At 42.5% G+C, this 24,573-nt stretch overlaps 1 protein-coding gene across 1 annotated transcript in view; it reads right to left on the minus strand.

The window, feature by feature from the left end:
- The window catches only part of LOC122417166 (epithelial discoidin domain-containing receptor 1-like), a 141,881-nt gene that overhangs the window by 8,738 nt on the left and 108,570 nt on the right, over window positions 1–24,573 (minus strand). The window contains exons 9-14 of the mRNA XM_043430472.1: window positions 23,860–24,056; window positions 22,877–23,076; window positions 14,445–14,567; window positions 11,457–11,566; window positions 6,285–6,485; window positions 6,101–6,193 (exon numbers count right to left, since the gene is read on the minus strand). Of these exons, the coding sequence (XP_043286407.1) occupies window positions 6,101–6,193; window positions 6,285–6,485; window positions 11,457–11,566; window positions 14,445–14,567; window positions 22,877–23,076; window positions 23,860–24,056 (924 nt within the window). The remainder of the gene's footprint in view (window positions 1–6,100; window positions 6,194–6,284; window positions 6,486–11,456; window positions 11,567–14,444; window positions 14,568–22,876; window positions 23,077–23,859; window positions 24,057–24,573) is intronic.

The following is a 24,573-nucleotide window of genomic DNA, read 5'->3' on the forward strand; positions in this document are numbered from 1 at the left end:
ATCATTCTGATTGGTTCTTGGTGTAGGTTCGCTATATCTACAGGAAGTTGCTTAACACACAGTGCATTCATAGTCAGTAGGTACACGTATGCACATAAACAGATATTTGTATACATATATCGATTGTCAGGACAGAAACAGGCGTAATCTGAATGGATCGATGTGTTACATCACATCGATTAGGTCCTTTTCTCTCTCAGCATTAAGCACCCGCGCCAGCACCTACGAGGCTCTCTCACACGAGCGTATATCCACGTATTACAGAGACTGATCTCTACAGATATACTCCGGGTGGATTGGACGCACAGGTTTCGTGAGAGCAAACATAATGTGTCGAGCGATGCCGATATTCGTGTAGGTGGAATTTGGTGGAAAGCCTCTCGTATATAGGAGCCTCTGGGTGAAGAGCTTTCAGGGATCGTTGATTAGGTGGTCTCGTGCGGTTTCCCCCGTGGGCAGAAACTGAACTACTGCGGAAAAGCAAGGGGGTACACGAGAGCTCGGGTGTCTCTCATTGTATTAACGTCGAAACTCGAGAAATTGTTAACCACCGAATATATATTCGAGTTCATTGTTTGCGGCTAAGTTCGTGCCAGATTTCCAAATTAATATACATCATTGTGCGCTTTTCCTCGGAGAGAACGACGAGCTGCTTTTCTCGGCTACAGTATTTCAGTGTTATCGATGTTTCTGCGCAGGATGGACCCTCGACTGTGACAACTGTAAATTAACTGACGAGTGAGCCAACTCGATTGGGATCTCGAGCAATCTTTGTGTCGGAATCGTCAACGTCAGTCGTCGGAGTTGTTCGACGGTGTTCGAACTGCTTAACAGGGTCAAAGGGATGCTCAGTCCTCGGCATTTGTCGTTTAACGTTGATAGTCTCATCCGAACTTTTGGCTCTGGGCTCACCTCTCATATCGCATATTCAGTTTCGTTATAAATCTCGAAGAATCTCTTCGCAACGGCTCGAGACAGAAGACACTCGTTGCGGGTATAAATTATGCGAATAAATCGTCCGGGGCAGCGAACGAAAGCGAATGGAATTCTCGCATCGCGCTAATGTTTCCGGATTCTTATTTTTTCCCAGCAGCGTTTTTCCATCAGCATTATATTCGCTAAAACCTGAACCATCACAGCAGTCACTCACGGTGTCAATTTAGTTAGTCCGTCAAAGAAGTAACACTCATACGTAACTGGGCGCACGTCACTGGCAAAGTGCTGGCCATTTTTTTCGAATTTGAACATGCTTGCAATCCTCTCAGCTGCAACCATCACGGATTTCTTTTTCCCTTTTTCAGCTGCACTGCAAGAGCCGACGGTCTGTGATGCTGCATTCGGATGGGGAGGTCTCAAATATTCATAGCACTGCATAATAATGAACGCTAGAACATTCGAGCCAACCTGCTTGTGCTGTGCATGCAGCTCGACGTAACTCGCGCTCAACTGGTACACACCGAGATACAGGATTTTGTGTCTTCATTGGATTGTGCACCGCTTGCTCGATGCTGCATTACTCATTCTGCCATCTCGTACTTTCAGTATCATTCGATCGCCAGGTATTACGCATACTCGAGTCACGTTACTTCACTTCACTTTTATGCTCAGCAGAAGGATCAAATATTTGTGTGTTAGATTCTGCCTCGTGGAGAATGAGAGGGTTGAAAGTGAAGAGCGCAGCCACGAGGTTGTTTCGAATATGCTCTCTTTCGAGGCGGAGACCCAAGAGGGTATGAAGTGAATACGACACGTACACGTGTATACCTCTCTATAAGACATTCGCTGTCAAGTCTGTCAAAGCTTGACCCTTTACTCTCAATTCGTCATTCTCCTGCCACGATACCGTTTTCACTTTGTTCTCCCAGTTCTTGTAACTTTTTAATGCATTCCTACGAAGCTACATTGAAAATCTTTGTACGAGTAAGTTTCATTTTCCTGCTTCGGAAGTCATGGATGCGTTTGAGGAATCTTGGGGGGGGGATGAAACCCAAGAACTTTAAGAATTTTCATGCTTTGGGGAAGAAATTTCAGAATGATGTTCCGCAATTTTCAGTGGTTGTTGCTGATTTTTTTAAAATCGTAAATCATTATAAATTCTCGGATTTCTGATTCGCAAAGAGAACAAATCTTACGAAGTTTGTTATTTTTTTGGAATTCTTCAGAATATCTTTTAAAGTCCAAATCTTATGATCAGAATGAAATTTGAAAAATTACCGTGAGCAACGACAGTGCGGTGACGAGCTGCAATTCTTGATATTATTATGGGAGTAAAATTGTATTTTCCTATAAATTAAATAATATTTATTATTCCAAGTAGGAACTTTTACCAGAGTGTTTAGTAAATATTGACGTCCCATCAGCAATATTTACTGTTAAAAAACTGAAAATTCCGCAAAATCTTTGAAATTTGACGGCGCGTTATACAAGAAACTTTTCCTTAATTTGTCCCTGCACTCAAATATATATCACGGCAAATTTTACAGTGAATTTCACGCTAAGCATAACCGTTTAATTCTCTCCGTACACTAAACGTATTCGGTTCTTCGAAGATTCTTAAGAGGCGACTTAAGTTCGGGCAGCCAAATATTTGTCGAGAATTTATTGAATTATTCTCAAATTTTTAAGTCCCTGGGCTCCCTCACAACGAATTCCCTATCACATCCCCGTGGGCGTTAGTAAAAAAAAGTGAGAAAAACCACGAGAAAGGCGAGGCTGGTTTACGGAAGGTCGAGTTGACATTGAACAGCTCGTATGGCGAAGCACTCTGAAGAACACAGAGAACAGTGGTTACGGTACAGTGGACGAGGGATGAAGCGATCGCGGTGGGGTGAGAAAGTGAACAGCAACGAGCAAAGGTAGTATGCATCTCTATTCTCGGCGCGCGAACTTCTATACATGTAGATAAACACGTGTAATATATATGCATACCAGAAAAGCGACTAGACGTGGGCCTTTCTGTACATTTGTAACCGAAATAGGAACAAAGGTTTCGGATGCTCTTGGTGTTCCGTCTATACGGTTTGCCCGGAGAGTTTGAGTGTTATACCATTGAAGCAGAACCCACACGTAGATCCAGTTGCTCAGTTCGGAGTTCAGTCATTGACTGTGCCAATTGAATGGAGGGTGAAAGAACGGGTGGTAGAAAGAGAAGGACGATGTGGGAATGGAGGTTCGAATATGGCCAATATCTGCACCGCGTTATGTTCTGATCAGGCGAGAGAGAATGCGGTGGCGTCGATGGTTACACATTTTGCGGTATGCCCGAATATCGCGTGAGCGAGTTTTGCCCATTCCTTCATCTTCCATACCCTCGACTTTTTTTCTTTTCTGTAGTTCTCCTATTCAGTGCGCGAGGGAGCCAATTGAATTGCATTACCGTTTGATCAGCAGTGGATCGCTCTGTAGTTCCTCTTGTCTCGTGCTTCACACCTTTTTCGGACGATTTTCCCCTGCTTTTTTCCCCCGGCCATTTTATCTTCGACCTTTTTGGAGCCTCGTCGACGGGAGCTTGCGCCAGACTTGGTTTCGATTGGCACATGTATAGACGAGGGTTTTCTCGTTTCCTCTATTTCCGGGCCTCGTTCCTTGGTCTGGTCTGCAAACTGGGAAATACGGGTGCATTTTCTTCGAGTAAATTCCTACTCCCTTTCCTCCCGCTCTTCTTGGGTTGAACGGAAATATTTTGGTAGATCGTAGCATCATTTTGGCTGCGTCGTTATCGCACGAGTTCCACAAAAGTTACGATTGCCTTGCCAACTTGTTGAGTTTTAGCTCGATTGAGCGTTCCCTCGCTTGCTACGTGTATGGACCATCAAGTGCTCTTAAAATCTGTCTGGTCTAAGTTCCAAGTTTTCTCCGAGTCGCCAGTCATATCGGAACGAGGGAGAAGACACGGCGTCATTTTCCAGCGATATTCCAAAGTGCCTTCTCCCTCCTGCCCAGCACAATGTTTTCCGCCTTTTTCTGAAAAAACGCCAAGCCACTTTCTGCGTTCACGGGCACTCGTTCCGCCGTCATTTCGTTTCCTGGAAGCCTTGAATATTCACGAACGAATAAATGATTCTGTAGCATCTTGCATCGTCGCATCATCATATGAAATTGTTGCAGCCTCTTGGGCTGACTCTCGATCCGGTTGAGATCATGGAATGCGATGTTTACGATTTTACGTTTTATTTCATCCATATCTGTCGCCCTGCATACCTGTGTATTTCAACAATGGATATATCTTCCCTCGTATAACCTCGTTGGAAGCTTGCGTCGAGATTTACGATGTCTAGTTTGAGAGACACTGCGCACGGAAACCGGGAAACTCGACGGTTTCACGCTGTAGAATGGAGAACGGTTTAGGCCTGACGATACTGTGTAGATAGCGTGGTATATGTGCCTGTGTGTGTTTGCTTGTATGCCGGAGGGAGAGAAAGAGCTGAGCGCGTATGAGGTATATGGATCCCATAGGTGCATATATGCGTCTATACATGTATAGAGGAGTGTGGCAGCTTGCGCGGGTACTATCGATTCAACGAGAGACGAGCTCTACATTTCAATAACCCGAACGTTTCACCTTGCTCCGGCTACGAGGGATTTTCTTCTCTCCATATCATATCGCCGTTTGTATGCACTGCTGGTCCATTTGAAAAAGTTTCCTCTTCATATCGTTACTTCCTTCGCTTTCTTTCCCCCCTTCTCTGCTTTATTTCTCTCGCTTTCCCTATTTTGCTCATCAGGCTTCGTGATCCCTAGTCCAGTAATGATCGCCCTTTCAGCGATTCCTCTTCTTTACTTCCGGTGTAAACGAAACAGTGGCACTGCGAAGTGTTCATACTTGGCTCGAAGGCTTGCCACCGGTATTTCTGATCCACGCTACGCCGTTGCTCGACAGGGACCTGGCAACTTAGGACTTTAATCCTGCGCTCCTGTCGTTCCGCCATTCGGAGCCAGGCCCAACTGCACCGGAATTACTCGTTTCGGGAGCCGGAATTTTGGGGGGTTGGCTCAATCGAGAGTTGCTTCGCAGCTGGAACGAATTCAGTCGAAAGGTCTTCAGACATCGCTGTAGTTTCCAATCATTTTATCAAACCTACTTCGATATGGAGATGGCAGCATTGGATCGAGCCAGGGACTGGACTCATCGGTAGACTGCCATATGACGACCATCTCATCTACCAGACTGGACTCATGGGTATGACGTCATTACAGTTGGCACATCACACCTCTCCTCGCACTCGATCCACTCGCAATACCGACACGAGAATTAATTCCCGTGGGAGTCTGATGCGATGTAACCTAAATTCGAAGGTTGGCTACCTCGCTGCGGGTGGTGGCACGACTCTCGACGATGTGTCACATGTATTCGGTGCCACTCACTCTAGGCAAGGATATCCCATTGAACACGGATCCACGCGTCTAATTACGTATGGCCGTGGCGTTATCGTTCGATACAAGAGAGAGAGAGAGAGAGAGAAAGCAAAACGTATCAGAGATGAAGAGCCGGCTAACATATATTCGCGATCGTGGAGACAGGAAGGGGGGACCTGGCCAACGAATCGAGCGATGATTTCCCATGCGGTTCGTAGTACCTACGAGAGCACGCAGTTGAATATCCTGAGAGATAAAGAGGAAAGAACAAGAGGTCGGTAGCACTCTGTACGTATTCGGTGCAGGGGAAATTCCTTCGTGTGGCTTGCGGCGTGTTTGTTTTCGGTTTATGGAAATTCGCGACGGGACCAAAACAATTCGATTTAACAAGAAGTAGGAATCGATATCGGGCTCTTATTCGTCATCGGGCTTGGTAAACTGCGATACATTCATGAAGTTTTATCATCATTGAATAATATCGCTGGCCTTTCTACGAGTGTAGGATTGAACGTTTTGCGTCGAATAGACCTTTTTGTATTCCAACATTTTAGTTTCACGATAAAAGGAGACGAAATATTGGGAATAAAGGGGAAGGAAAGGAAACTACCGGTGCAAAGAGATTGCAAGGAGGCTTCTTTGCGTTAACTTCACGGATTCACCGTTCTTTAAGGATTTCACATAAGAAGAAAAAAGTAGAGTGAAAAAAGGCTTCGGGGAATAAAATTTGGTATTGCGGACGACTCACCTCGTGGCCAGGTCACGGTGTACGAAATTCAAGTTTTCCAGGTAGCGCATCCCCGAGGCTATCTGGGCCGCCATGTAAATCAGGCAGTTGAAGCTGTGAAAAAATTCGTGAAAATCGTTGAACCTTGTTCATTCGTAATTCGATCGTTTTAACGAACGAAACTCGACTCCGGAGTGCTCCTTACCTCAATGTTTTGACACCAATCGGCATCGAATGTGCATCTTCGGCAGTGATATGAGTTTTGAGAAATTGACAGAGGTCACCGTGCTCGAGGTATTCCATTACAACGCAGTAGGGTTCCTCGCGACAGCAAACTCCAAGAACTCTGGCAATGTTGCGGTCTTCAAGAGCTGCCAGAATTCTTACGTCCCGTTGAAAGTCCATCCTAACCGTCGAATCAACAGAATGAAACAATGCTTAGCAATGACTATAAACACGCTCCCTTGCTGAACGTTTAGAAAAGTGTTTGCACCTCTTTTCATTACTGCACGTAGAGTGACTATTATCACTGAAAAATTGATCCGCACCCGGCGTCATGTACACCTAGTTTCAATAAGCGCGAGAACGAGAAGTAGCAAGAAAAAAGAATAAAATACAATGTATGAAGATTTATTCCTATTATTCAATCAGTTTCATTTCCTCCCTGCCTTTTCTATTCTCTTGCCACTTGAATATTCAGAGTACGAAGGGGTGCTTTGTTATTCATTGAAAATTTTGTCGGAAGGATGGTCGTCCTCTCGTGTTCTCGTCTCCTGCGTATACCAGTAACGAAACATCGGGAGGACTCTCGTACTCGTAGAATCCTCGGTCTCTTTTATTGGGTAATTCGACTCGCGAGATCGGGACCAATTTCGCGTTTCCATTTAGCTCTTTTCTTTTACATGCCTTCTACGGGTTATATCGAATCGGGGTTCACAACTGGCCGTTTGTTCACCTTCCGATTCCTCTCTCTCGCTCGCTCCCCCGTCTCTTATTCCCTTTGCTTTTTTCCCGACTCTTTTTCCCGGTCTTATTACGCTTATATCCCTTTTCACGTATATGGTTCGTATTCCAGGCTCGTTCTACACTCGCAAACCTTATACAATCTTCTCTATTGGACTCTACTTACGATCGACTCGGGGTAATGCTCCTCTCGCGTGATAGCTTAATGCCGTTGTTAACAAAACTACGGCTTTATCGATTTGCCATAAAAAGAGAAATCTTCCCGAGGTGTACGTACTCTCCGCAGAGGAAAAGAGCGCGAGCGAGTCTCTGTGCTGTGAGGATACTCCGCTGGCCGTGACTGGTAATATAATATCGGCACGTTGCTGATGTTACTACTGGGATTCACTAGTTTCCTGCGCAGAGCGTATAGCTATAAAGATATTCAATATGCAAAACAGTACAGCTTACACGTTCAGTCTCGTCATTCAACTTGTTCTGTTTGTTTCGGGCCTAAAGACTTCCGCGGGGTTAGAATTTCATAGCAACGTTTACGTAATATAATGTCACGTGCCGGACTAGTTTGCTCTCTGTAATTTTATTGAGGGGGATTCGATCGAGGTTTGAGATGCTGAGATGGGCTTTTCACGCGCTGTGGGCAATGATCGGTACGAATTGTGAGCTCGTTAAAAGTCTTTGAGTTCTCCTTGTGTGCTGGGTCGTCAAAACACGTCTGCTGTTCGTTCGCGAATGCTCACGTTACTCGACACGAAGAAAAAGGACGATGAGAAGCTTATCGCGTTTGGAGCCGCCCCGAGCGCGATTGTTCGATACTTTTCTTCGGGAAAATGGATTGTCATTTTTGTGAACTCGAGTCGACGAAGGGACGCGCGAACCCTAAACATGAATTGTGAGGCCTCGTTGTGTGAAGAACAGTGGCGAGAGAGAGGGACGAAAAAGTGGCACGAAAAATCGACTGTTAGGGAAATGATATGAGCACCCTTGCCGGAGGGCTTCAAAGTGGCGCACCGGCAACAACGCTAAATCTTAAAGTACATGCTACGTGGCCTCGTAGGCATCCGTTATATCGCTTCAACGGAGAAGGATGCTGGCAAGACGCTGCGTTATTTTAAATAATGTGTCGAGTGGGAGTTCGGCTGTGCCAAGTGATACGACACTTGACGCATAAAACATTCTTATCTCGCGTCGACACAGCAGTCTCTTTTTTAATGCCAATACTGACAAAGCTCGGGTTCAAACGAGATTCGAGAGTCATTCTGCGCTATATCTTCGATACAATATTTGTTTTAATTTTCAATATTATAAAGTGACACTTACATCGATTGCTAGTGGGAAAAAGAGCGTTTTCGAGGGGTCTCGTCAATCCAGTTGCTGTAAGAGAGGGAGAAAGGAGAGAAAAGATTTTTGGAGATTTCAGAGTAAGAGAGGAAAATTCAGTGTGTGTTAGGTCTGAGCGAGCTCGTCATTGTTATCGTTCGATCACGGAGATCTTCGTTGCAACACTCATCGAAGAATTCCCGGCCGGGATTTTGGAGTTTCTCCATAGCCTCGATTGACGACCAGAAATGAGATATCGTAAAAAAACCGTCGTTACGTTACTCGAATGAATTATTGACAATTGAAATGCTATTTTTCTTCGTTGTTATACTGGCGTTAATAAAATGTTTTGCCGGCGCAACAATCAATTTTCGAGCCTAATTGCAAAAGCCATCGTTGTGAAATTTATCATTGCGAAATAGAACTAAGTTTGTTACACAGTGTCAGCGCTGTTTCTTGATTGATAATCAGATTTAAGAAATCTTGGTAAAAGTTAAATCTCACTTTAGGTTTCATTAAGAAATTAATTTCCATTCCTGGAGCATTCAACGAGTGAATATCAGGCTAATGGCCAATAAATTTATGAAAATTTCTTCGGCTAGCTCGACGCTAATCGCGACTTTTCGGCTTCCTCAAAACGTTTCCTCCCGATTGTTTTGCACAGCTGCTTTTTGGGATTTCATAGGACTCAGGGCCACAACGATAGCCGTATAACTTTGGGGGATCAAAGCTCTCAAGATGATTAATTTGTAATCTGTTCCTGCGAAGTTGGTATAACGGATCGAGTGAATTGAAAGGAGAAACTTGAGATAGCAAGACGGAAATAGTGTAGGCAATGTGAATACCCTGGAAGGTTTACACAGCGGCATTGGTCGACGTAAAGTTTGTCGTTTTTGAGGGATCCACAGTGTCGAATCTCTGCTTCTCAATCCTTTCGCAAGCCCATTCTTTTTTTCTCGTATTTTTATTTTTTATTCTCGTTTCACAGCGTCAACATGCAAGCAGACGCTGTCGTCGAAGTCGCACACGTACAACGCACACAGTGTCCCCTATCTCCCGGTCATTGTATGCAAATCTATTCGGCGCTGGGTGCCTGCTGCTTCCTCGAAAGAAATTCAACGAGCCTTTTTTTGATGTCTAGCCCGATAATAGAAGCTCGCGGCTCTCGGCGTGCATACGCGCCCGAATAATCCACCGTGCTAACGTCATACACACAAATATATGTGTATATCGGTGCGTCGAGTAACCTCGCACATTCGCGAATCGGACGGCAGGGGCGTCTGCTGCTGAAACTTCTTATGTGCATCGTCGTGGGCTTCTCGCTGCTGTTGGCAGAATTCTTTGGTCCTATCTTCGCTCCCTTTTTCCCTCCTCTGGCCGCTCCTTCTATCTATCTCAGCCTCACTTTCGTTGATGCAATGAGAAAGCCAGCTTTTCGCCAAAGAGTTGTTCACCGGGAGAGAGATTGAAGGTAGCAAACTTTCTTACGATGCTGCATCAAAGCAGGCCGCTTCTCAATTTGTTTGATAAGAAAACAGGCTCGTATCGGCTCGTCAAAGTTTATATTCTGGAGATACATCGTCCGTGGAGAGAAAACAACCTACGAATATTTGATACGAGGAGGACGAGAGGGCGAGGTAGACAAAATGGCTGATGCCGCTGCTGGCTTTTCCAAAGTTTCAACAAGTTCGATGGCTTACTTCCGAGATACGCGTTACCGGGGAAGGGAGCTAATTAATTGGAAAAAATTACGATGTGGGAGCGGTGGGGAATCAAGAAAATAGAGGATCGTAGATTTTTTCGGAAACACAGAAGTGCTGAGGTTTCGTTTCGCTTGAAAGGCGCATGCTCGGAACACTTAAAAAGAAGTAGCTCACGGTCGAGGCTTGAATTTTCCAACAGCGATACCAATGTTTTTCGAAGACTCGTACAGGCGCCCTCTGAATCCCAGAAAAGAAGTTCTCAAAGCAATCTGATCGCTCATTGATGCGCTTCAAAGTTCCAAAGTGGAAATTACGATTTTATTTAAGCTGCGGCTTCTTTGAGGATGAACTTAGCTGATCGGGCGGATAACGCGGGCAAAGGATGGAGAGCAGGCCAGATGCACAGACGCATCATTGCCCAAGGCTGCCAAAATCAGATACACAAACGTTCGACTATTTGACGCTCGAATCGATGCTTTGATGGGTTTGTTGGGCTCAATTCTCGGCTCAGCTTTCCGTACTGTCGAACTCGATCAGTCGAGAACACGATTCAAGTCTGGCCTTTAACTCCATAGCTTCGTGTATATACACGAGGATCGGTGGCTTGGACAGGCCAACTCTCTCCCCTTTAGTCTGCACTGACTCGCTTTGCATATACGCAAGCGGTTAAGCCCATTAACCATAGAAAGGCAACGAGGGGGGGTGAGGGAGAGGGTGAACAAGAGAATTGGTGGTAGAGACGGAGTAAATGAATACGAGAGCCAAAGTCGAGACTGAGGCTCACACACGATCCGTCATAATTCATTCCTGGCCAGTTTCATGTGAGACCATACCGACACGCCCATGAAAGCATAACACCCGTGGCGTTTCTATATGTATATACGAGTGTCGTTTTCGTATTCCGCGTCCTATTTGAAGTCTGTACGCACGTAGAAATTAAAAATGAGTTATAAAAAAGTTTACAAATTAGGATTTGGCACTTTGCTTTCTCGTCATAATATTTTCGTCCCAATCCCGCATACAAGAACCTCAAAATTTCGTCCCTTTCACACGAAACTTTTTACCCGAATGATGACAAAAAATCCAATTTAACCATCCCCTCGTTGATAAATAAAAGATTTTTCTTCGTTTTCTCATCTCTACTCGTACTCCGACATCGGTCCTGCTGTTTTCCGTAATAAATTTTTTATTTATCGTGTTCTGGAGCCGCGCGCGCGCGCATTTTGCACGAAATACGAGCCGAAGCGGATAAACCATAAAGGACTGTTAACAGTAACAAAAGGAGATGCAAAACTCGTTCGACTGTGTTATATAGTCCATTCAATTTACCAGAGACAGTGTTTTTCTTTCATTATTCAATGTATATGGATGCACGTGCATGGGAATATACTCACTTTTCCTTTTCGGTTGCTTCCGGCAGTAAGAACTTGACGGCAACGAGTCTCTTGCCAAGGGTGGTCGTCGTACCATACTCCGGAATCCCTTCGGCTTCCGCCACGTATACCTTTATTAGCATAATTTGTTTTCCTTAGAAATCGTTCGGAGATAAGACCTTCTCCTGCTCTCGCAACTACTTTTTTGCCTCCCTCTCACTCCCCCTCGCTCACTCGCACTCTGTTTCATCCGCGTCGTCTTGTACATTCGTTCCTGTGAACGAGCTTTCGAATGCAAAGCAGCAAAACCAGCAACCCAATACATAGCTCAGATTCTTGCATTGTTTGCTGTACTTTGATATATATATTCAAATAGTAAACCTCTACGGAATGAGGGAGGCGATTCTTTTCTTTATCTTATTGTCATATTTCATTTCCCCCACGGGCAAACAATCCCATGGATTCTCGTGAAAAAGGTCGATCGCAAAGGCACCACCGGTATGGAACAGTCTACGCGTCTTTCACTTCGTCAATCCAATTTCTAGCTTTACGCATTTGCATCAGCATCAATTTTATTCCCTTTCATCTCGAGGTTATTCATATAGATTTTTCATAAAAATATAAAGAATCGTTGGGAAATGAAGCTCTTTTTTTTACTCAAATACAGCATAACCCAATCGCGATTGATTATTCATTCAATATTAATTAGAGTGTAAACCAAGTTGGTAGAACTTTGTGCACTTTTGTTCGGTACAAAACAAACTTTTCTTGATCAAGCAACGCAGGATATTTCGTAAAAATGGAGATTCCCATGAAAATGAAAAAAATAGTGATTCACTTTAGGTTAAATTAATTTTCACTCTCTTTGATTACTGCAGAGTTTGGGAAACAAATTTTTTCGACGGAGTGTTAGCCTGTTTCCTCATTGTTTCACTGTCACACGTCAAAAAAGTCTATTTTTGAAGAAAATTTTTTTTTCTAAATCAGAAAAACATTGAATGTGAATAAATTTGAAGCTGCTTCACTGTCTTTATTTCTCCATCGTTTCTCAAAAAAAATTCAGAACAACAAAAAGGTGTATCAGCTGTGACCAAACTTATTTTCAAGCTCATTTTTATCCATCTCAGTTTCTTCTCGCATCGAAGACCATTCCTGGTTCTGGATCCAGTAATATAATTCCGAAATCGGACAGGAGAAGGAGATTCAATACTGATCAATTCCAACGTGTGTTACACAGCAACGAAAGTTGACTGGCATCAAAATTTTGTGTTATTTCCTGAAAACTTAGACGGTTGAAGAGTTTTTGATCACCGAGTCACCCGCAGCGATGAAACTCAGTCAAGGAAGCGAGTTCAGATCCTCCGGCACGAAATACTGTCAATTCCTTTCCTAATCCGTGTTTGCACGATCAAAATGGCGAATGCCGTCGGAGGATTGAGGGAAATCGTAGGAATGTAAAGTGGCGAAGGGGCGACGAAAGGTGCGGGTGGATCGGTCGTCTAATCGAAAGGGAATAGAATGTTGGAAGTTGTACTACAGGATAAATTGTGTGGAAGTGGAAACCTGCAGAGTTGTGGATTTTCGTGGTGCATGCAGGATGGCAGGGGCGGTAGGGAAAGTGCGCGTTGGCATCGATGGTGAATGGGTGTTGATGGTGAGTACAGAGAAGAGGTTGTAGTTGCTCGTGCAATCGCCATCCCCGCGTATCATTAGCGACGAGGGGGTGGTTACTGCAACCCTGGCAACCCTGGACTCTGGCTCGACGTCGAGGCAAAACAAAGGGAGTATTATTAGCGGCATTAGCGCATTCCCGACTGTTCACCGCGGATAGAATGCTGGCGTTGCGAGTGTTGTTGTACGACGAAGAATGCTCGCTTCTGTACTTCGTTAATCGACGCATTGTTGCAACCCCATGGCGCGTGTATGTGTGTATTATTTACAGATCTGTACACATAGATAGAAAAAGTCGTTGGAATTATGGATCAGCCGGTGAGCTTTTACGTCCTCGAGTTTTTATAACCCGGCGTGTCCGTTTTTTTATGTCCGCGACCAAAAGTATTTGCTGCTAGAGTTCTCTTCGTTCTTATATTTTTCGAGTAAGCGGATTGCAGAAAAAATAGTGAGGTCGAACGAAAAAGCTGTTTGGAGCGTAAGTCGGCTGATAAATGAAAACTCTGTTCGTGGAAGTTGCTGGAGCCAACAAGAGAGCGATATTTCGGCGTTTCTTTTTTCTCGGTTAATCGATATCATTGAATCTACGAGAATGGAGAAAGTTGAAGACACTTTTGCCACACATTTTCACTAACTTGGAGCACACCGTCAGTGTTTTTTAAAACCCCGTCTTTTCGTGTCGCTAAAAATGGAAAAGTGCACACGAAAGACGCAAAGTTGCCGCCGTCGGCGCGACGAGGGTCGATAACGAAATCACGCGATAAGTTAGCCGACTCGAAAACGTCAATTAAAGGCACGAGAGATTATATATTATTTGAGAAAATCTTGCGAGTCAACGTGCGATTAAAAAAATAAAGTAAAGCCTTTCGGGGGGATTGAAATTAATAATATAGGCAGGGCTTCGTCGAAATGATGAACGAGAGTGTGTACGTGTGGATGTACGAGGTGCACGCAGTACAAATATATGGTCGAGCTTGAAATTAACAAGTTTTTTCGTTTAGTTTTGCGCTCGTTTTTTTCCTCATCTCCGATCCTTATTCAATATCGCAAAGTGTGTGTTCTCCGTTCGCGTGTGCCACGAGGGATTCTCGATGAAATTTATGGCACGTATATTTCGAGTTGGCAGACCAGTAATGTGTAAATATCAATATATGTGTATATAAAAGAATATCTGCAAGCTGCTGTTCCTCGGTTTTCTCTTACTTCGTTTGTCTTTCAGCAATTTTTATTTTTCAAAGTATTTTCTTTGACTTTTTGTAGTCTGCTCTTTCGAATACAGCTATGAGAGAGCGAATTTTGTAATTGAATTGGAAGGTGATCGGCTGGTTTTTGTCTTACCGTTCCGAACGCCCCCTCGGCGAGTTTAGACAACATGCGGAGACGGTGCCGTGGGAAGAGGGGCACACTCGTTTGCTCCAGGCGTCTCTTAAGGGCCGATAGCACCTCCTGTTGCGTCGGTGACTGAAACACGAAAATGTTTTCTTGTAATCCCTTCTATTTATATAACTATGTATTCCTGTGTTTCCGTACCTGCGATACGTTACAACGTTGCTGTTGAAAATTATCTACGATAAAACATTTCGATTTGACGTATGATCGAGAATCACGCGATGTAGATACATCGGAGTTTTGAAAAACAAAAATTCCATGGGAAACGAAGGGCTCGAGAGAACATCGTGTGCGGAAGATCCAAGTTAAATGCCAATTCGGAGGATAAATTTTCGACGAATATCTACTTCGAAGAGTTTTCGTCTCCTTCTGCCCTGCATTCTCTCGATGGATTTCTGGGGAATTTCATTCTTGACAGGGATCAATAATGAAGCTGACTAATTCCGGCGGGGACTCGTTGCGCAATGGGGCAGTAAGCAATGTATGTGCGCGAAACGAGAACGTTTCCCAATAAGTGGACCAGTTAAATCCTACGCAGAGTGAAGGGAGGCATTCGAATAAAAGAATGAATACGTGTAAACACGATTTTCATAAGGAATATTATTAGCGACTGAGAAATAATATTTCCAGGATATCATTAACATGTCACTATAAATTTATACTCGCCTTGGGGAAAAGGTCGGACCGCGCGAGTATATTTCGCGTATTAAATCTCATCGAGAGACAAGAGCAAGCACTATAACAGCAGCCGAGCAGCAGCAGGAGCACAGGTTGTTTATAAATGGCGTGGGTAGACTGGATTTCAGCGGGGGTTCTTTTCTTCTATCTCGATATTACGATAAACATATCGATTAGTTCCCCGGAACTTTTGATATATAGACGTAACCAGAGGGGTATTTATTGATATGGAAATAAAAAGAAAGCAATAAGAGGAAAGGAAGGAATTAATTATCCGGTTGTGTCAAGCGGACTAAAGACGTTTCTCGGTGAGCGATTATATCTTTGAGAAAGTATAACGGAGAAACCCTCCCGAGAGGCGATAATGGGACGTTAATTAAAATCACTTTTCCGAGTGACTTAATTACCGAAATTATTGGATGCTCCGAGGAGATGATAAAGAGACAAGGAGCTTCTCAGTGTTAACGCCCAGAAGGCTTTCTCTCTTCGGTGTTTCCTCTCATCGAGGAGCATCGGGACGCGTCGTCTCTTTTTATCTTCTGACAACACAACCCTGGCGCGCGATCTCTTTGGCACTGGAACAGCAGCTGTTTATTGAAAGCCTTTTTCAGTGTGTACATCAAATCTTCTCTCTTTCTCGTGCTGCTCAGAGGACCCTTCGCTCGCCGCTCAAACCTCTTACAATTAAAACCCTTTGTAGTAGTTGCCTCTGTTTCAAAAGGAAAATACTCGTTCTATGGTAAATGCCCATTTATTCGAGGGGATTTAGTCGGCGAAGTTTCAACTTATATTTCAAAAGTGGAAATTCCCTGCACAATCTCCTAATCCTCCCTTCAAATTTCGACACCATTTTTCACTCAATGATCATGATCTAATGCACAATAATTAAATACACCGCGTAACGATGTAAAGGCGAGAGGGGAAACCCGAAATTGAGGAAAGAGTCGTTTGGCCATCGACGAAAATGCAGCACCGAGTCTGTGCCTTCTGAGCAACTTTAAAGTCGTTTACATATACGAAGAAAAATTACATCGAGGCACCTCTCCAAGGATCGGCGAGAAGATCTGCCAAGGCGAGCGGTAACTACTCGAAAAATCTGATTGCAAAAAACCTTCGTTACACAAGATCTTTTCGGAATTTTGGAAACGACGACGAGAGCGGCACTAACGAAAATCTCAGGTTGAAAATTCTGCACATTCACACGCATTTTCTTTCTCTCCAAATTCATTACACGAAATATAACCCACAACACATTTTTCCAATATATTTGTAAGGTTTATAAATCTGAAGTATCTGATTCTCGAGCAAATAAAATTCGTCACAAAACATCCTACGAGTTTAAAGCACCGATTATCCCTCACATCAATCTTCAACAATTTTGGAACGAGTTTCAGTCTCTTTGATCGAGCGTTTGAAAAGATGATTCAGTGAACGAGACATCCGTCCCCCTCCCACGATTCTTCTTTTTTCAAATCGTAATATCCATGCACAAAAACATCACGAGCCCGAGCGTTGACTCGGACGTGCGTAGAATATTATGCCACAATCCGTCAAGGCCAGAGAAGTAAAATATCAGAGAGTGAGCTGAATCTGCTTCACCGCTTACCCGTGCCGACTACGTCAAAAGACAGAATTCATAAGCGTGAACTGTGCGAGATACGCCTTTTTAAATATTCAGTGACTTTATATGCTGCGTCGGATGTGTATGTGCACTAATCACGGAGGCACAAGCGTGCGAGGGAGTCTCTCAAAGTGAAATGTTTTGACTGTTTCGAGTAGAGCCGTCGGACGTCAATCACAAACAGGCCGTCACGACGTAGACGAGCAATTTCGGTTGTGCACAGAAATCGCAACCTCCCTGTGGGCATTGAGCACTGTTTGCCTCTGTCCATGTGCTTTGTATTAGCTCCGTCTCGCGTTTGATCCATTGTCTATGTAATAATATAAATACATAATACATATAGCGCGTGGGTTCACAGTTAACTGATATCCATGTAATTACCACCGGCAACGTGTAATGGATAGATCTTCTTGAATGTATTTGAGACGTCCGTTGAATTGCACCAAACTCTCAGAGCTAGGCATTGATAAGGCCTGACTGGATTGAAATTTTCCAAGTTTTTCTGCACTGATTTTCCGATTGGAACATCGAATAAAAGACCCAGAAAAATGCAGCAAAAATTGGCTAAAACTGACTTTTTCAGGCTGTTCTTTAAATTGGCATAGGAATCAGGCCGTGCATCAAAGTGGCAGAAATGGGCTGAAACTCTCGTATTCTGGTCGTTTGGATAAGGCGTGAGAAAGTTTTCACTCCCGAACTTGCAGCTGTCTTTCTAGTCCTAACGGTCCGGGTTAAACGGGAAGAGCATGAGGCGGTTGCTGAATAGGTTTTTTTGTGGAATTCTCGTCAATACTCGCGGCCACAGTCAGGCGGGTTTTATGTATCTAACGACGTGCAAGAATTTCGAAGGATTGAAAATTCGGGTGAAGATAAAATGTTAGAACTAAAATTTTTAACAGCTAAAGATCTCGAGTTTATAAACTTCGAATCTAATATTATGGAGACAGATCAATTCGACTAGAGCTTTGAAGGTCGAAAATAGAGAAAGTGGAAACTTCAAGGTTCGAAGCACGTTTACATGGAAAATAGAATGTAACAATCGCCCATAGAACGATGAGTAAAATATCGATTTTCCGAAAATTCGAGTATCACTCTTTCGATTCATAAATTACTACAATTAGCAATAAGTGAATATTTACAATTTTGAAAATATAATAACGAAAGACCACGTATTGCTGAGGTTGAAATACTGAAACACCAAAAAGTCGAACGGTCAAAATGACAAAATGTTAGAAAGTCGACCGATGGAAATAAAGAAACGCAGCGGAGCTCAAAATACACGCGTCTCACTCACTCACTTACTCACTCAGACTGGTGATCTCCAATTTCAAACATCGCCATTTTGGTTTCGAAAAATTCCTTTTCGATTTTTTGCTACTCTATATTCATCTCTGTTTATAAAACAACTACTCTCCATTTTGAATTCGAAAATATGAACTTTTGACACTCGTTTGGTCTGTTAAAATGGCATTCGAAATGCAAACTATCGAAATATATATTTTCGAGTAAACTATAAATGAAAGAAGGAATATTCGGTTAAACACGTAATCTGCTAAATAGTCGATCGGAAATAAGAATTTCGAATTACTGATTTTTCGCCAAACTGATATTTCAAATAGTAATTTGGTTATTTGACATAATGAACCCTACCCGAAAATTCCATGCTTGGGAATCCGGAAACGAGGATTGCGCAGTCTGAATGAGTTTCTACGGGAAGCATTAATAAATCAAACATTTCATTGATCGTGGAAGTTTTGTAGTTTCTATTTTCATATCAATTGATATTTACGAAGGATATTTTGACGAAGTCCGTCAAAAAATAAGGATTTTGAATTCTCCGTTTTGGAAATAAAATATTTCTGAAACTTTCAATGTTATTTCAGGCATTTTCCCACAACTTGACATCTTTTTAGATCTCCGTTTGTAAGTTACATGCGAGTTCTCTGACAGTTATCGGAGAGTTAACTTTCGAACGTGATTGTGGCGAGTCTACTGAGGCGTTCTATCGGTGGCTGCAAATCCCTAGAGAGAAGATGGAGTTTTTATTTATTTTCCAATGCTCCTGAGAAAAATGGGAATCTACTGTTCAGCGACCTCGCGCGTTCTGATACAGCCCCTTGAATCTTCGCCCGCTTAAATGGATTTGCCATCAAGTTTTAGCGAGCAGGTCACTCACTTACGGAACTAATTTACGCTTCGTTTAGTTTTTTTAAACGGACACATAACTGCGTGTTCCACGCATTCACGGTTGAAAATAACTCGCCCGATCATAACGAAATTTCGTAATTAAATTGCAACTTATAATGGAGCTCTGACATTTTTCATATACGAGCATAATGTGCTCGCAAACAGCATAAATTGATAGAATTAGAAAATTGGGTCAATTTGACCGTTTTTTTTGCAAGTGGACGGTGATTTTTTACTTCATTTCAGAAATAACACGGGTCAACACAAAATTTGACATTGACATTTAAATATGAAATTTTAGTAGCTCATATTTAAATAAGAAAAATTAGAGAAAATCAGTGATTGCAATTTTTATTTTTATAATAAAACCATGACACTGAAGTTTGCAACGTTGGAGTTCAACGAAAAGATCCGAAAAAACTCTCCAACAATTCCAGTAAATCTCTAATTCTGTTACCTGCTCAATTTGCAATTCGTAGTTACTCAGTCTACATCAATGATTCGTGAAATAAAAAATTGGTGAATTACAAATGTTATTTTCGTTAATTTCGTTGGACTCCAACATTGAAAACTTCAGCATCGTATAAAACCATACAAATATAAATTTATATTATTTTGATTCATTTTAACTATCAAACCAACTTACAAAAAAGTGGAAAATTATTTAAAAGTGAACAAGCATCCTGTTGTTCCATGTAAATCTATGTTCTCTGCTTGTACAAAGCGTCTGGTTGTTATTTGTAACTCGAGTGTCATCTGAAGGCACTGCGTGAATGTAAGAACCCCACTTTTATCGCGGGGTATTTTCGAATATATCAAAATTCATTAAAATTCTTATGAAAACATGAAAATGAGTGTTATTGGTATAATTATCACAAAAGCAAACTTTATACGAAAAAAGGGTATTTTTTCTTCGTTTTTGTGCATAATAAACCAGAAAATCATCAAATGAATTGTTGGACAAACAAGATTTTTTTTTTAGAGTCGTGCAATCGAAATGATTTGATTCTTAGAGACTTTTGATTAATTCTTTTCGTTCCATGTTTTCACAAGATATTGAACTTGAACGTTATACGTCGCGAGGAATGTTTTGTAAAATCAATGCACGTCGTTAAAAACGCTTGTGCGATAGAATAGCAGGAGATTCGTCAACTTTCGTTAGCCAATAATTTTCAAGCCCATTGAAGATATAAAAATGACGGGGCATGTTTGTGGAGGGGGAAAGAAAATGGAAAAGCCGTAATTTTGATGCGCGCAATATCGCGGTGCATGATGGAAGTGCCAATAATGGTCGATTTTATGACAGCCGATTTGCGGTGTAATTTGCAATAAAGTGTAAAGCGTAAAAGGTATAACGATTACGCGAAGCAATTAATTCATATCCCTACACTCGGCCATTAAACCCGGCCTGAATGGGAAGAGGAGTAAGTAGTAAAGGCAAGCAATGATCAGACACACGAAGCGCCGCCCCTCCGAGCAGTAACGAAGCTACGAATCATGAGGTTTCGCGGTTCTTAACACAATAATTTTCATTCAATTGTTTTCTCCGCCCCGGGGGAACGGAAGGTGCGAGGAAAAAGGACTCAAAAAAAGTAGTCTCGATGATACAATTTGAGCGTGTATTTCGCTGGCTTTGCCGAGAGCTCACTGAGAGTGCAAACTGAATCAGTCAAAATAAAAAAGGGTTAGAAAGGAGGGAGAGCGGGCACGCGCGGGTTGATGATGACGCTACTGTGTGGATTCCCTCTTTCACAATTAAGCTGGTTGCTCTCGAGGCATCACAAGGGGTAGAAATTCATGAAGCGTGTAATCACGATAGTATTTCACGAGAGGGAGTTCCTGGCGAATCCCGTACGTTTTCAAGACATAATATTATACGTGTGTAATGTCCCCTTAAAACCATCGTTTGCTGTCTGCTTTTTCCTGCATTAAAAGCCGTTACACACGGCGCAGAAGACACGAAGCTTTATTGTTGCGGTTCTGTCACAAGAAGAAAAAATTCATATCGCCTTTTGCTATCGAACGAGCTTCTCTTTTTGAAAGCTCACGAACCTTATATTTTTTTATTGTTCAAGATTCGTAACCCAAAAAACGAAATTCTTTGAACCCCCCTGGAATTCCGGGGCGGACTAACATCCTGTTTCTTCCGAGCACAATCCCACACGGTACGCGATCATTTAGCTGAAAAATTGTTTTTCCAGTAGACACGTAGACGTCTTTTCGTCCAGAAATTTATACATCGCTAGCAACGATACAGCGTCTAGGCCGCGTGGGCTTTGTTTGCCGAGGACCGTTCTCCCTGCGAACAAGCGATACGAAAAAAACTGACTCGCTGAAAAAGCCAGTAATGAAAAACCGGACAGTGTTTGTGTCCGTTGAAGCAAGGATTTCGTGCTTTTACATATGAAACGTGCGTGTCTCTTAATTACACTGAAATTGATACGCGTCGCTGTTTGTCCAGCACGCGAAGCCAAACAAGAATGTATCGCGTAATATTTTTGGTCGAAACTCCCGATTTTTAATAATCCACCGGACTAAAATATTGATTTTTCCATTCGCCTGACTCTGCCAATTGCCTTCGCATTTGAAAAATTCGCACGAGCGTTACATTTAAACGAATATGAATGGAAACACACACTGACGACGGCACGTGTACATAATATTTTCAGGATGTTATTGCACGAGCGTTTCTCGTATTGCACATGCCCCCGGCCCTCCATGTCCGCTGAAGGAATGAAAGGTTGAGGGGTTGATGCTGCGGCGGGTAGAGAGGAAGCGAGAGCGTAGAGGACCCGTGGGAGATGTATCATCCGTACCCTACCAAAAGCTGCAGGCTCGTCCCACCATATTGATTTTAATTATTAATTGGGAAGCTTGCTATACCTCTGCGGCTTCTGGCTACAGGATGGCAGCTCCTGTGTACGAGTGCAATGCACGTTTAAGGGTTACTACTCCGTTGTGGAAAGTGTAACTCTCTATACAAGCCTCTGCGGGGGAGGGGAGGGAAGAGAGAGCTCGTATATTTATTATACCTCGACGCCATTGGCTGGCAAGTACCTGGTACCAGCTCGCTCACGAGGATTGTAGAAACGGTGAGCTTGTATGGGGAGCTTTGTACGTATGTTGCTTTTCAAATATTAACCAACTCGAGGCGTTTTTTCGAATATTTTCTGTGTTAAATATATATGAGTGGTGGTTCGTGGTGAAAAAGGAAAAGGCGAAACACCATCACAGCACGCAACCGCTCGCTCAGCTCGTGCCCTTTTGACTCTCTGAACCTTCGTCTTGCGGTTAGATCTCGGTTTATTTCACTAAAACTTCCTTCTCAGGCCCTTCGTATTCTATTGCTTACCAAGACGGGGAAGAAAAACGAGGAAAAAAGCCTCACCGTTACGAGGCTACGTGCACCAATTAGAGGATTGATCCCTGACTACTCACAAAAGCTTCTACGTCAATTACGAGACTAGCTCCCCCTATCAATTGTCCCGAGCGCACAACTTCGGACAACTTGCGTTATAGCATTGCTTAAATTTTTAATTTTTTCATTTTTTTTATTCTCGTTTTAGAAATGAAGATTGGGCTGCTGTCTTTGGAATATCCGCGATCGTATTTTAATCGTAAATTATGTTTTGGATTTATATTGAAATTGATGCAGGATGAGGTTGGTTGAACGTAAAATTGACAAATTTTTCAAAAATTCGAACGACATACGTCCTGGAAAACGAACTTAATTTTTTCGGCAAAAATGATGTTGACTGATTTTTGAAAAAAGTCAAAGTTTGTTGAACATTCAGAACACTCAAAAATTTTCCTGGAACCGAGTGCGTCGTAGCTGACTTCGATTATGTTTTAATTCCGGACGAATTTCTCATTATAAAATGTCGATAAAATTTACCTTTTTATCTTCCGTTCTGCTCCGTGACGAACCTTTCGAGAAAACACTTTCTTGATCGTTTGTGCTCGTGCTAGAAACAGTGGCGACGCACCGCGACGATGTGGGACCGGGACAGCTTTCCTGATTGAGGAGAGGCACCGTGCCGAGTTCCGGTACAGCATAATCGTACGATGTGTCAACTGCACCGTTCGCGTAAACCGCTGTGCAATAGGATTATATTATGTACAAAGCAAATATTGCTTTGTCCTCGTATGCATACGCATGTGTATATTGATTGTGCATGGTTAGTGTGTTGACGAGAGTGGGCTTTGCCAACGAGGAAATAAACAGCGGAGGAACGACGCTTCCGAATTGAGCGATTCTTTTAATTTTTCATTTGCCCTTTTTACTAAATAAAATGTAATTTTTTCTTGAAATTCAATTGAAAACACTAAAGTTCAGAAGCACCGTTTTGATATTTTTTTAACCCTCGTTCCGTTCAGATTTCGTAACGAAATCGTATAGAAACACTTTTTATTGATATTGTTATGAAACCATTGAACAACCCGATGAGAAATCGAGTTTTTTGAAATGTTGTATGAAGAACTGATGGAAAACTGTAGAAAGAGTTTTTTTTGTAATTTTCAGGTATCGTTATTAATTAATTCCTAGTATTTTGACCCACGACTCGTTCGTGATTCGAGCTATTATTTTTTCACAATTTTTCTACAAAATACTGATGAAAATGCGGATTCATTTTATATTTTACAAACCCTCTCGCGGAGCAGTAATTCCCTGTGGGAATAGTTTCAAAAAAAAGCTTCGAACACGAGTCTTCAAAAATTTTTTAACAGCGATATATCACAATAAAGGTTATTTCCTGAGACTTCGAGTACGAATTTTAAACTGACATCATATCCTGTTGGAACCGAGTGAAGGAAAAATAATTTCTTTCTGGTTCCTGAAGCCTCGTCACAAACGTGGTCCATTTTTCTCGAACTTACCTGTCGGATGATTAATGCTGGAACCTTTGTTGTTCAGCATCACGTCTTTCATTTCCATGACAACTGTGCTGTAACTGTAGTACGGTGCACACTTGAGAGCTTGATAGGGTTCCTGATAATCGTCCAATTTGTTGACAATGTCGAGTAGGCGATTGCCGGAATCTCGTGGGAGCGTTGGCAATGAACCGCCAGCATATCTGCACGAATAAATGAGGGAATGCTCGATAAATATCGTCATTTTTTGAAAAATTTGCTCCCTCGGACTGCTAAAGTTGGGTAGGAATAAAATGTTAGAACGACTAAAATTTCGAACAGCTAAAATCTAGAGTTTACAAAGTTCGAATGGTGAGACGGGGACAGATCGACGAGAGCTTTGAATGTCGAAAATAAATAAAGTAGAAACTTCAAAGTTCGAAGCACGTTTACAGCGAAAATAGAACGTAACAATCGCCCGCCATAGAACGATGACTAAAATATCGATTTTCCGAAAATTCGACTATCACGCTTTCGATTCATAAATTACTACAACGCAGCAATACGTGAATATTCACAATTTCGAAAAAATAATAACGAAAGACCAAATATTACTGAGGTTGAAATACCGAAACACCAAAAAGTCGAACAGTCAAAAAATTTCGAAATATCGACCGTTCTACAATTCGGTTATTCACTTATATCGAACCCCACCCCTAAAGTTCTCACGCAACTGATAAA

This window comes from Venturia canescens, chromosome 10 (assembly GCF_019457755.1).
Source record: "Venturia canescens isolate UGA chromosome 10, ASM1945775v1, whole genome shotgun sequence".
Taxonomy (NCBI): domain Eukaryota; kingdom Metazoa; phylum Arthropoda; class Insecta; order Hymenoptera; family Ichneumonidae; genus Venturia; species Venturia canescens.